Here is a 14404-nt window from a genome sequence, read left to right as displayed (position 1 = left end):
CGTTGAGGTGCAATAAAAGTAACCAAAATCTAAATGTCAGTGTTCTATTATTAGCAGAAAAGGAAGACGTGAGACAGGGGGGCCATGATGATAAGGATGACACACATGGTGTGGCTGTAAACACAGCACTTTATGGATTCATTGGGGGAAATTTACTAAGATGGGAGTTGTAGTTCACCTGAGATGTTACTTTGGGAAACCAATCAGATCCTGTCTATTATCTTCTAGTGGGTGCTAAATAAATAAGAATTAGATTCTGATTGGTTGCCCATAGCAACATCCCATGTGAAATACAACTCACATCTTTGTAAATTTCCCCCATTGTGTGTGTTCTCTCTTTAAAATCAATGTTCAGTAGATTTTATGGACATATGACTTTAGTTTTCTTTACTCTAGAAATGTACAATATGATTATTTATCTGCCATGCTTCTTGCCTAAAGCTTGGAAATGGATGTAATATTCTGCCTTTTATAAATAAAGTAATTTGTTCTTAAGGGTTCTCAGTCCTATCCAAGCCACACATTATCCTACAATCCATCATCAATCATCATCATCATCACAGCTCTCTTTATAGACTAGCTAGATAATGCAATAGACATTTGCAAATGCAATGCATGATGGTGATTGTATCTGCAATTTGTTGCACCTCTGTTAAATGTTCTTTTCCAAAACTCAATTCCCATAAAATGTATTTGCCAATTGCCCAGTTGCTAACAGATTATTGGTTCCTCAGACACTGTAACGGTCTTACCCAGCATGACTCTCAGGGCAACTGAGCTGCAAGAACGAAGGGCCATATATTGTGCACCAGGCTAACGCAGATACCTACACTTTATCATATTCATGAGGCTTTTATATTTTTTTTATTTAGCTCCTTTGTGAGGTATTTACTGGCCATAAAATCAGTGGTAATTAAAGAGATAAAAACTTGTCATACGGTAGTAAAACTGTCTAAGTACTGTACAGAGGTAATTGCACTGCATAGGCCCTTATTCTAGTTCAATCTTTCTGACAAATTCCTTCTTAGATGGACAAAACCATGTGCACTGCAGGTGGGGCAGATGTTACTTGTGCAGAGAGATTTAGATTTGGGTCGGGTTTTACTTCAAAGTGAGATCTATTTGCAGTGTAAAAATAAAGCAGCCAGTATTTACCCTGCACAGAAACAAAATAACTCACCCACATCTAATTCTCTCTGCACATGTCACATCTGCCCCCCCCCCCCCTGCAGTGCACATGGTTTTGTCCATCTAAGAAGGATTTTGTCAGAAAGAGTGAACCAAAATAACCCCATAGTTTGGTGCTCTGCTTTGTTCACCCTGATTGAAACTGAATGGAAATGGGCATAGGACGGGTTCGGTATGATTTACCTTCAATCAAAATGACCGCATCCCCTTAGGCCAAACCACAGATAGAGTTTGTAATTGGAAATGCTTCCTTTATTATTTTATTTATTACTTTATGAACCAATTTAAACAAATGTGAAACCATTTTGACCATCTCTGTGTCTAGACTGCATATGTGATCGTACAATAGCTACACGTTTCCCTATTCCAGTTGATAATTTATAGTCTCTCGTTAAGATTTCACTCTGATCTTGACGGTCTTTCTGGACCTATGTGTATTGCCGTTTGCAGCCAGCTTTGTCTGGCACCTTTATCATTTTAAAAATGTATTCAGGTGTAATATGTGCATGGTAATGAGTCAAGTGTACTGTATGTATGTGAATTTCTGAACATTGATATTTTAACCAGTTATACAATGGAATATCTGACATTGTTTGTTCTTATTTTACATAAGCAGCAACCATGGAGCAACAAACTAAAGCAATAGGTAAGAAAAAGACATAACTCCACATAGAATGACTTATTTGGAATGAATGACATAAGTGTAATTTGTACTCTCTGTTTTAATAGTAGGCATATTTGGGGGACTTGTTATTCTTATATTCGTCATCCTGCTCTTTTGTTTCTTCAAAAGGTATGTGGATTTATTTTCTTGACTTTTTTTATTTATGTACCTTGCTGACATTTCCTTGTTGTATAGAAGAACATGGCCAACAGACAAAATGAATGGTAAGTGCTAGAGAACCACATGCTATGCACATTCGCAAGTCACAGCAAGTTGGCTACCGCCCAGACAGAGTAAAAACCTGCCCAATGGAAATCTGTGAGTGAATTGCGAATTTTTTTCAATTCGGTATCTTTTCACAGATCCATATGCAACTCACTCCCTCATTAAGGATTTTCCCAGTCTGTGCAAGTCTGATCGAGACCGGTGCTGACATCACACATACCCTCTCTTAAAACACCTGGGAACCAATTAATTTTTTCTGACACTCCCAGAAAATATCAGGTTACCACCCCCAAATGCCGACTTCCACGGGATATTTACAAGATTCCATGATGCTCTAACTATTCCTACCAGTTATCCTAAGGTTATCATAATGAACTTACCGGTATTATTATTTTTATTATTATATTTATTATGTTAATATAGCCCACCCATATTCTTAACAGAGAATATTTGAGCATTCACATCAGTCCCTGCCTGAGTGGAGCTTACAATCTATATTCCCTACCATATATGCACACACACACACACACACACATTCTAGGGTTAATTTTTGTTGGGAGCCAATTGACCTACCAGTATATTTTTGGATTGTGGGAGGAAACCGGAGTACCCGGAATAAACCCACGCAAACACGGGGAGAATATACAAATTCCCATGATGGGAATCGAACCCATGACCTCAGTGCTGTGAGGCAGTAATGTTAACCAGTACATTGTCCTTACTGCTTTCTGATTGTAGTAGAGTCATGAATATAGGTAATATCTCATTCTTCTTAAACCGCCCTGTGCTTAACACACTGCCTAAATAGTGTACCTAAATACATATTTACAGATTAGTTGGCTACAAACACTCTATAATCTCAATAGAGGACCTCAGTTTCCATTATGGTTCTGAATGTTATTCTGTAAACTGCTACAAATACTTTTGGATCTGTCTTCGGGTTTTCATGCAATGACCAATGGCCTGGTAGAACATGTTAACCAAAGCCTGGAACAATAAAGATACTCAAATTACCAGCAAGGCAATTGGATGGAGCTACTACCTTTACTGAATGTATAAGTTCCATTTGCCAACTGAGACAAGTCAATTTTGTTTGATTTCATCCACAGCCAACACCAGACTTTACTTGTCAGTCACATTTTTCAGATACAGGAGTTCTATGGAAAATAAGTTCAGAGGCTCAGCAAAAATCCTATTGTATTATGGATAAAGCATGACTTGTCTGAGTTTTGGAATTTAAAGTGTACCAACCTCCTCTACAATCAAACTGCTGTTACTGTACTTCAAAAGATGCATTGAGTTCTAGTATTCTGTGTTTCCCAAGTTAAACTAGCTTCTACTACCTTTAAGGTTCACATGGTCCCGACATGATTGGTAGTTAGAGAACATAATCTTAAAATGTTTGAGGTTAATTACAATGCCTTATCAAGAGGAAAGATTTCAGTTGGGAAGTGCATTCATGGCAAGTTGCCCTCAAGGTAGGGGGTGCTATCAAAAGCAGAACTAGGCAGTGCCAATGGGGATGGTTGATTTTCTAAGCTTATGTATATACAATATTTTAGTTGTTACATATCTCCTGTATGCACCTTTTGATCTATTGATACACTGCTGTCTGCACTAATATTTGTTTGTTATTGCAAAATCAATAAAAACGACTTAAAAAAAAAAAAAGGAAGAACTAGGCACACTTATCACAGTCACTGAAGTACCATGAAACAGAGGGGTTGTGGGGGTGTGACGGCCATGCATGACCTCCCTCGTCCAGACATGCTTGGACGAGGGAGCGGGTCGTTAATGACGTGTGGGACTGTGCATCGTTAATGACAGGGAGCGTACATACTAGGCGATATTGTCAACAGTATCTCTCAGAAAGCCCAGTCTGAGTGATATTATGAACAATATCGCCTAGTGTGTATGGGGCTTAACATCATTAGCAGACAAATATCCTCACCAGCCATGAGAGATATGCTCCTTGAAAAGGGCGTACACTTATACAGTTGTTTGATACATTTTGATATTTGATATATTTTTGTTTTCTTTTTTTGCAATTCTTGCTATAGTATTCTGTATCTTTGCAATTTTGCAGTTATTTTTAATCAGTGTGCTGGTAAAGAATCTAATTGTGTAAGCTAAGGGTTACATGTAACTATACTTATTAACATTGTGCTATGTATGTCTTATAGTTCTCTTCCACCTATACATTTGCTCATCCTAACATTTTTGTGTGCTACTTTAGTTCTGTTGGGGATAATAATATACCACTTGTTTTCTCACCAGGTGCAGCAATAGACATTCCCAGCAAGTCATTGCAGATATTCATGTGCCACTGCAACATAGACATATACATGACAGCTCTCCATCTCCCCAACTGGCAGAGAATGAAGAATCAGGATTTCTATAATGTACTATCATGTCATATTTGTGTAGCAGATTATGGGGGAAATGTAATAGGATGAGAGATTCAGAAAGTGAGAGATTTGGTAATAAAGCTCCAGGTTTTTTTTAAGCGGCAATCATTTACACGGCTAAACCAGTTTGATTTTGCAGTGTAAATGATCGCCACTTTAAAAACACTGGAGATTTCTTACCAAATCTCTCACTTTCTGAATCTCTCATTCTATTACATTCCTCCCTATATGTTCCTGACAGTGCGGTTTTCCTGCTCATCATCTGTGAGTTTCTATACTATGGACATTAGTCCTGAAGAAGAGAAAACAGAAAGTGTCTGAAAATGGCAAACATATAAATGGTTCTTATCAGCAATCAAATTCTATGTTTCTATGGAAAGGACTGGCATGTGTGACTTACAGAGACAATGTAGCAGTGTGAAGGATGAGTATTTCTGGACACATGATACTTGCACAGTACACTTGCGGAGAGAGTCAGTAAATGGTGGCATTATAGTTTTTTTTATTATTGTTCACTTCTATAAGGTATATGGATTGGTTATCCACCATTTTGTCTCTCCCAGACAATGCCCTTAATCTGAGTCACACACAGACGCAGCTGTATCTTCATTAGAATGCCGGAGGCCAATTTTGTAAATATTGCAGTGGCACAAATCCATCCTGGAGCATCTTTAAGCACACCATCGGGACACATGCAGTACTAAAAGCATCAGCTGACATCAGGCCCAAATGCAATCAGTGGGATTATACTTCTATAGGTAGTTATTTGTTATGACATTTCATTTATTTGTATTATAAAGAACAAGGTTACGTTTTGAAGTTTTCTGTAATTGCATATCACACTTTCGGATATATATAAAACGGACTCGGGAGATATTTTTTGGCTTAAACCTGAAACCACTGAATATGGTTAAATTGATAGACACAAGCCACCTACATCAATGATTAGCCTAAATTGTTTGAGTAGAATGGTCAATGCTCAGTTTAGGAGCTAGGAGATACCTCCCACAAAAGATGGACAGTTTGACATCTATGCACTTTTTCCCCAACCTAAACCATTAGATTTCCATTAGAACAACAAGGATGGTAACTCAAACCAAAAGGAGTACAAAGGCTTTGGAGCAGTTGTATTGTTTTCACTCATTTGATGTAAACATCTGTCCAATATTTATGAGCAGGAGGTCAGCCATTTCATTCCAGCATATTTGGTTTCTATGGGCCAGAGCACCTTAGTGCATCTGACCCCAGTGAGATATCACCAAGCTTGGAGAGTCATGAAGTGGAGAGAAATAGACCACCAACAACCTGAGCTCTAGAAAAAAAGCTTTGAAAATCTCACTGGTAAACTAGCGATTTTGGGAATAGCCATGCATTGGATAGATGCTGAAAACTCTCTTTGTGCCTTGGCTCTATCACCTGTATATTAGCATTTCTCAAGTGTTGTTAGTGTTGCTAGTGTATGATCTCATAAAAGCAAGCCACGGGATGGTTTATTCTCTCCAAGGGCAAGATGCACTAAGCTTCAAAAGTGATAAAATGGAGAGTGATAAACAACCAACCATTCAGCTCCTACCAGACATTTTTCAAACAGAGTCTGTGACATGACAGGTAGGAGCTGATTGGCTGGTTGTTTATCACTCTCCATTTTATCACTTTTTGAAGCTTAGTGCATCTGGCCCCAAGTATTTTTAAGACTTTGTGAGACTGGGGGAATCCGACCGTCCTCAGTCTCTGTGCTATGCATCTAATCTTGATACATAAAGGTTATTTGATTATTACATGATGGTCCATCCTGTTCCCCATATCATGTAATCTTTTAAGACATTTCAAAACTTCCCATTCTTATTTTAAACATCTATATAATAATAACAGTCATGGGGCAATGCTATATAGTATTTTTATTATTTATTAAATAAAACTAAAAGCTATGGAGCTATGCATAAAAAAATGTTGTTTTTTTAAATTAAATTTATGTTGTCCATGGCAGTAGTAATACTTATGTTTTTATTTTGTATAAAAACCAGCAAGCTATACTGAATTCTATTTATTTTTACAATTTTTTAGTCCATTTTAATAAACCTGCAAGATAAAAGTATTCCCAATAATGTGAAAATAAAAACACATCCAATACTTTTCAGCAGTGTATCATTTTTTAATTAAATATACTTACGGTACTTATATGAAAGAACCAGAGGGCACTAAACAATAAATAGACTACACAAGTAGAGAAGTGAGTGTTTTAATCTTTGTTTTTACTGTGTTTATTGGACTATCTGTTTGTGGCTATTGGCCAATTGGCCACATATCAGTTGTACCAGTAATAAATCCTTTTACTGAGACCGGTCGTCCTCTCTTTGTATATACTGCATACCCCTGGGGAAGGGGCTGATAAGAATTTGAGAGACCGTGCTCCGTTTAAAGAAACTGCTATATGTTTATCCAACCTACCTGCATAGTGAGTACGGTAGGCACCGATTTGTGATATTTGACTATTTTTCGTACCAAGTGTAAACAAAAGAAACCTTTATAGGCGTCAAATTCCTGTATATACAGTGAGTACGGTACGCCATTTAGGACATTGTTCAACCTTCTTGGTATTCATATTAATTCTATCTGCACGGGTGGACCCCCTAAAAAGATACCTTTATACACCTTTACCACACATTTAACCAGTGAGTTTGCGTACGAATCCCCCCCCCCCCACTAAGTTTTTTGTGAACACCTTCGTTTAATCAAATCTTTGAAAATTCTAATACGTTTTTTCATATACTTATTTGCCCTTAATCACGAGCAACACACATTTCGTGAGACATACCAGTTCAGCGCCATCGAGACCTTTCTTCGTTCCAAAGCATCTGCCAGTGAGGAGTTCAGAGTGCTCCTTCATTTGGGTCGGTGGCTGCAAGGACGGATAGCGCCTTGGGACTTTTCTACACTTTTGTTATTTAGACTACACAAGTACATACCAGAAAATCCGGATTGATCCCACAGACAGGATACAAAAAGACCTGAACACTCCTCTAGTGAGATACAAAGAAAGAGGGATTTTGAGTGACAAAGAAACAAAATTCTTATTGAATGAGGAACCAACCATTCCAATTATATATTTACTCCCAAAAATTCATAAGAATTTAACTCACCCACCAGGCAGACCCATTGTGTCTGGAATGAATTCTATCACATCGAACATTTCAGAATTCATCGATTATTTTTTACAACCCTTGGTCCTGACCAACAAATCACATCTGAGGGACACCAAGGACCTGCTGAACTTCTTACAAACTATACCATGTGATATCAATTCTTGGCTAGATACAGCACACGTGAAGTCCCTATATACGATTATAGACCACAATTTAGGAATCCGGGCCACAAAGGAATATCTACAAAACAGCAACCTGGATATGGGTCTTAAGGAATTTTTAGGAGAGGGAGTAAATTTCATCCTGAGGAATAACTAATTTTCTTTTGAATCAGGTTTTTACGTCCAGAAGGTGGGGACCACGATGGGCACCAGATTTGCTCCGAGTTATGCCAATATTTTTATGGGAAAATGGGAGACCGACCATGTGTGGAGTTATGTGCATCTCGGAGCAAATCTGGTGTCCTGGGTTCGTTATATCGTCAATATTTTATTTTTTTGGAGCGGTTCAGGAGGATCTCAATAAGTTCTGTTCACATTTAAATACAAATGATTGTAACATTGAATTATCCTTTAACTTAAAAGTCAAACATCTGTTGACTTCCTGGATGTCTGCAAAAAAAGGGGGAAGGGGGGAAAGGGGAGAGGCCAAGGGCACTGGGCTAATTTGACAGAGGGTAAGAAGGCATACTCCAATCAACACAATCAAATGAATCACGTTATATAGTTGTGGAGGTGCTCCCAGGGAGTAGGGTAAGTATAGGCAAAAAAATGGGATATCCAAGGGAGGATATCGAAAGTCTCCCGGGTGGGGCACAGCCTTCTAAGAAAAATAGTAACTGTTAAGACTAAACTTTATTCAGATTAAAAATGACCCTAAAGTTGGGTCAGACAAGGACATAAGACAAAGACAAACAGGTAACACTTACAAGAGTATATATGAGAGCAAGTAGTGAAATATAATTTTCTAAATGTCTGTGGATTATGAGAGGAAAAGTACCTCAAAGTACAAATGACGGGATATGAATATACTAGAATAAATTTCTAAAAAATCCTATCAGACAAAAAGCGCCTCCACTGACCATGTATGTTCTCAGTTATATGAATAAATGTTAAATGATGATATATTGCAACAATGCTCCCCGTAAATAACAATACTATCACTGATAAGTTCCACCGAAATATTTATAAGTAACAGAATAAGATTAAATAGAAATGGAAATACCTGAGTTTGATTGCTAATGGAGTGGCTGCTGCCTGTGCATGTGACAGGTGTCAGTGAATGCACTTGAGTTGAGCGGACCCCGAGAGCGTCACAGGTATCGGAGTGTAGATAAGGCGGTTTCTGCTGTTTCCAGGGGTAACCTGCCTGGCTCTGTTATTTCCATAGACAGCGCAGAGTCGGGTATCGGGTCCCCTGAAAATGAGAGAACCCTGAGTAGATACAAGTAATTATATATATATATATATATATATATATACACACACAGACATATAACATATAGCAGCCCTTGGAATCTCTAATGTGAACTAATGTCTTTACCTGACATTTTGGTTTCTTTTTTGGGCTACTAGGAAAGGCAACCCTATTGGGATTTTTTTTTAACACATTTATAGCTTAGTTTATAACTTGTGTGCTGCCCTGGGGTTACTGGCTTATGCTGGTCTTTTTGGGCTTCCGCACTGCAGAATCAAACTTAGTATTAGGGACCAACCAGAAATGAGGTTACCGTGAAGCTGGTTGGTGGGCAAATATTTCTTGGCCAATGAATATACCAAGAACCTCTATTAAAGATATTAGTATCATTTTTACCTTTTATGTTTTAAAAAACAATAACATTTACCGATTTTAAAAATAAATAAGATTGGTACATCTAACTTTTAGCTTCACTTCCTCAAGTCAATTAAAGTCTCGATAAGTAAAAAAAATATATATTCAAAAGAAAGAAACATATTTTTTCCCAGTATAAAATATTTTAATAAACTTTTTTCATGAGTTAGAAATTGGCTTACATAAACATACATTTCATTGGAGAACAAACTCATGAGTCAGACTTGAGAGTTACACAATAAAATTGGGCATGATTCAATGATGACAACACATGAAAGACACAACACCATAAAATACATACAAATTGAGAAAAAAATAAAAATAAAATAATAGCAGATAAGTACAGATGTCATTCAGTGATGTCCTAATGATTTCCATGATACATTTCCTGTCTTGATCAACATATAGTGAATATCTGCAAGTCCTATTAATTAGTTTAAATAGCTTGCAGCAGCATTTCTTGGTGTCTGTTGAGAACTATGTTCTCGATTTTAACGTCCATGGTTTCCAAGACCTGTGGAGTGATCATCAGTTGTGTTATTGGGCCAACCCGCTGATGTACACAGGCATGGCAAATATAGCCACCTTTATCCTCGCTTTTGTTGCTCTAAAGAAGAAATGAAGAAAGGTTTACAAATATACAAAAAGGTTTGACCAAATATACTAAACTGATCCTTTAAGGATTTACAGACACAGAAAACTTAAAGAACATCTGCTTCAGTAAATAACATGCAGCTGTGGTCACCTGGGAATAGGATTGCAATGTTCTGCAAAAGCAATTTGTGTTCATTCTAGCACCCGCCATATTTGAAAACCCATGCAGTTCCTCTTCCCTGCTTGGGGTGTCGCTGTCTGCTGTGGTGTTTCAGCAGACAGTGACACCCCAGGCTGGGAAGAGGAACTGCATGGGTTTTCAAATATGGCGGGTGCTAGAATGAACACTAGCAATATTAGCGGCACATCAGTCAAAATTCACAGAAGCTTCTGGACATTAGCAGTTTACTTTTGGATTGCATACACTTTAAAAGTAAGATCTTTGAAGGCTTGCACCAATGGAAACAAGGTATTTATGTCTCATATGGCTATATCAGCCTCTTCCGCACACACACTACTACACCGATATGTACATAAAGCACTGTACAATACAGATGTGCCAGTATCTTCCTCACACACTACTACACCAGTACATGTTCATAAGTCTGGTTACTCTACCATATGTCCCTAAAGACTGTACACAAGGATACAAAGTTATTTTCAAATAAATTGACAAACCACTTCCACTTTTAAAACACCTTCCATATAGCAGCAGTGCCAGTAACTTCCTCACACACCACTACACCTTAGCATTTACAGTATAAACAAAACAGTACAGTACCGACTGCAGCAGTGCCACAGCACAGTACAAATCACAGTAGTGCCAGTCTCCCTCACACACCATTACACCCTGGCATGTATATACAGCATAGTACAGACCACCAGTGGCGTAACTATAGCCCCGCAGCCCCTGCGGTGGCGGGGAGGCGCTGAGGGGCTGCAGGACTATTATTACTCACTGCCATCCGCTGCCAGCGCCTGTGCCGGGTCCCAGCTCTCCCGGCTACTGCTGCAGCGCTACTAATACAAAAAGTGACACTCGAAAATGTGTTTGTTTACCCTAGGGGGGGGGGGGGGGCTGCATTTTCGGCAGGGGGGGCGCAGAATTAATGTTACGCCACTGCAGACCGCAGTAGTGCCAGTCTCCCTCACACAACACTGCATCCTGCCATGTATACACAGCACAGTACGGATTGCAGTAGTGCCAGTCTCCCTCACACACCACTACACCCTGGCATGTATACAGACGGAAGTAGTGAAAGTCTCCCTCACACATTGCTACTCCCTGGCACGTATATACAGCACAGTACAGACTGCAGTAGTGCCAGTCTCCCTCATAAAACACTACACTCTGCCATGTATACACAGCGCAGTACAGATTGCAGTTGTGCCAGTCTCCCTCACACACCACTGCACCCTGACATGTATACAGTACAGACCGCAGTAGTGCCAGTCTCCCTCACACATTACTACACCCTGGGATGTACACACAGCACTGGACAGACTGCAGTACTTCCAGTCTCTTCCACACACACTAATACTACACCAGTACAGGTTCATAAACCTACATCAATACTATAGATTGTAAGCCCTTTTTCCTTTGTGACTGTCTATAAATACCCAGTTTGTTTTATCACTGTATCCGAATTGTCAAGTGCCAAGTACTTTGCAGCACTATATAAGAAATGTAAATAATCGGTCACAAATGTGTTTACTCTACCATATGTCCTTAGAGGCTGTTATTTTCACATTAATTAATAGACAAACCCCTTTCACTTATAACACACCTCCCATGTCTCAGCAGTGCCAGTATCTTCCTCACACACTACTACAACATGGCAAGTATACACTATACAGTACAGACTGCAGGAGTGCCAATCTACTTACAAACTACTTCACCATGGCATGTGTACACAGTACAGACAGTAGCAAGGTCAGTCTCCTCACACATTTGTTCTATTTAAACAGGTGACTGGATGACCAATGCTCACACAGAGAACATGAACTGGTTTACAGAGACCAGAAGAGAGGCCCTCAATGAGAAAGTTGGGTTTAGCACTTAACCCTATGAGTTCCATCCTTGCAGTGAGCAATCCTCAAAATATCTGATAAAAATGCCATCATCGCTCACAGCGACTGTTCTTTTAGTATAAATAAATACAAATGCAGCCGAGTCAATTAATTGAAGTTTGGTTAAATATTTCACCCCAAAAAAGTCGCTGTGAATGCTGCTGGCATTTTTTTAATAGATATTTTGAGGATCTCTTGCAGCAACATTGGCACTCAAAGGGTTAATAAAAAGGTTTGCTTGACAATTCTCACAACGGTACTTGTGTATTTTCACGGCTCACGATATATATCGGATGCGATATCAGCCAATATATCAATGCGATCCGAACCAATTTTTGACCTGTTCCTAATGATTTTATATAGTGTGGAGAGTGCAGTAATCCGCGTACACTCGCCACGCTTCGGGCTCGGTGGCTCGCTGCGCTCGCCACACTATATAAAATCAACTCCATGCTTAGTGGATAGTTGGGTTATAAACAGGTCAAAAGTCGGTTTGGATCGCATCCGATATATCGGGCGCTGTGAAAATACACAAGTACCCTCACAACTATTTTGACAAATTCCCTTGGCACTCATAGGGTTAAATTCAATGAAGAAAAACTTGTTTTGTTTTATTTTCTTAGGCAATAATAAGAATAAATTGGTGATCTGGTAGAGGGGAGGGGAGTTTTCAGGACACAATTACGACCAGCAGAGGGCATACCAGAGGTCGGGAGCAGTGTGGGAGAAATCATAATGGCAGCAGTGCATCTGGAGAACAAGAGAGGAGAAGTGAAAATGGTTGTTGGACAAGCGTAATAGGCAGGAGAGCATTTGAACAGATGAGGTTGAAGAATAGTGAGTCAGATTCTCAAAAATATAAATGAGGTGAGAGCAGCAGTAGTGTGTGTGTGTGTGTGTGTGTGTGTGTGTGTGTGTGTGTGTGTGTGTGTGTGTGTGTGTGTGTGTGTGTGTGTGTGTGTGTGTGTGTGTGTGTGTGTGTGTGTGTGTGTGTGTTAATAAGTAAAGGAAGGTGAATGAGAAAGATGAGTGCCAGATAGCAGAGTTGGGAGTCAGGCATATTATATACAGGGAGGAGAATGGTTAAGGACAGAGAACTTGGAAGGAGAGAAAGACCAGGAGTTCGTTATACCTCATTCACATCGCAAATTACTTCTCCATAGCAGTGAACAGGATCTTGGTCACTCTACTCGGTGTTCCCGTTCAGACTGCCCAGCAACCGGGTTCCGACCCATGCAAAACACTACTTTTACCCCGGGTCAGATTGCTGGACCTGTGGTATTGAAAATGGCCCTTTCACACAGCACACACACACACACACCTGGGTGAACTGGGCAAAAACCCCGGGTCCACCTGGGATATTTGTGCGGTGTGAAAGGGGTATAAGAGGCTGATATTTATTAAATCTTCTGGAGAGAAGCAATGGAGGTTTTACCCAATAACCGCAGATACTAGCTATCAGTTACCCAGCACAGGGGTTCTCAAATCATTTTGCTCTGGGACCGTCAGGTGATAAAAATAATTACAGGACCCCAGCAAGTTACAGAAGAATGGTCAGCGCTTGTGTGGCCAGCAGTCTGTGGAGGCACAAAATGATGCAATGAGTCTGAAGTGAAGATCAATGCAACTGATTTTTTTACACTCAAAATGACCCGCCTGAGTGTCAGCAGCTAGGAGTTGCGACCCCATGCTGAGATGGTCGGGACCTACAGTTTGAGAACCACTGATTTAATAATACATAAATGAGACAGAAATCTGATGGCTGTCATTGGCAACATCTCCAGTGTTCCTTCACAGAAAGTTTATTACCAGTTACTTATATAGCGCACACATATTCCGCAGTGCTTTACAGAGAATATTTGAACATTCAAATCGGTCCCTTCCCCCGGTGGAGCTTACAATCTATGTTCCCTACCACATGTACACACACACAGACATTCTAGGGTTAATTTTGTTGAGAGCAAATTAACCTACCAGTATAAATTTGGGTTGTGGGAGGAAACCGGAGTGCCTGGAGGAAACCGGAGTACCCTGAGGGAACCCATGCAAGCACGGGGAGAATACACAAACTAGAGCCATGGTGGGTATCAAACCCATGACCTCAGTGCTGCTAACCATTACATTGTCCATGCTGCAAATTCACCCTACAGGGCATCTTGCAGTGGGTCTTTATTCTGCATGGAAAAATCTATTGTATTTACCTTTTTTCTAAATGCATGAAAATGAAATAAAAGCAGAAACATAAAAACACTTCCATATTTATAAATTTTTGCTTAAACATC

General features: G+C 39.5%; 2 protein-coding genes across 14 annotated transcripts in view; one reads left to right on the top strand and one right to left on the bottom strand.

Moving 5' to 3' along the window:
• IL15RA (interleukin 15 receptor subunit alpha) overlaps positions 1-4575 on the top strand; it is an 85727-nt gene extending 81152 nt beyond the window's left edge. For 6 of the 8 annotated variants that reach the window (XM_083183368.1, XM_083183370.1, XM_083183365.1 and 3 more), the window contains 3 exons: positions 1802-1834; positions 1918-1981; positions 4355-4574. In XM_083183368.1, coding sequence (XP_083039494.1) covers positions 1802-1834; positions 1918-1981; positions 4355-4478 — 221 coding nt within the window. In that variant the 3' untranslated portion in view covers positions 4479-4574. Of the gene's footprint in view, positions 1-1801; positions 1835-1917; positions 1982-4354 lie in introns of all 8 variants that reach the window. The other 2 variants (XM_083183372.1, XM_083183366.1) reach the window with 2 other exon arrangements.
• Positions 4576-9117: 4542 nt separating this feature from the next.
• The window catches only part of FBH1 (F-box DNA helicase 1), a 55875-nt gene continuing 50588 nt past the window's right edge, over positions 9118-14404 (bottom strand). For 4 of the 6 annotated variants that reach the window (XM_083183357.1, XM_083183358.1, XM_083183359.1 and 1 more), the window contains exon 21: positions 9120-10065. In XM_083183357.1, the coding sequence (XP_083039483.1) occupies positions 9895-10065 (171 nt within the window). In that variant the 3' untranslated portion in view covers positions 9120-9894. Of the gene's footprint in view, positions 10066-14404 lie in introns of all 6 variants that reach the window. The other 2 variants (XM_083183356.1, XM_083183354.1) reach the window with 2 other exon arrangements.

This window comes from Crinia signifera, chromosome 4 (genome assembly GCF_055691185.1).
Source record: "Crinia signifera chromosome 4, ASM5569118v1, whole genome shotgun sequence".
In the NCBI taxonomy this organism is placed as follows: Eukaryota; Metazoa; Chordata; class Amphibia; order Anura; family Myobatrachidae; genus Crinia; species Crinia signifera.
This window is presented reverse-complemented; position numbering and strand designations above follow the sequence as displayed.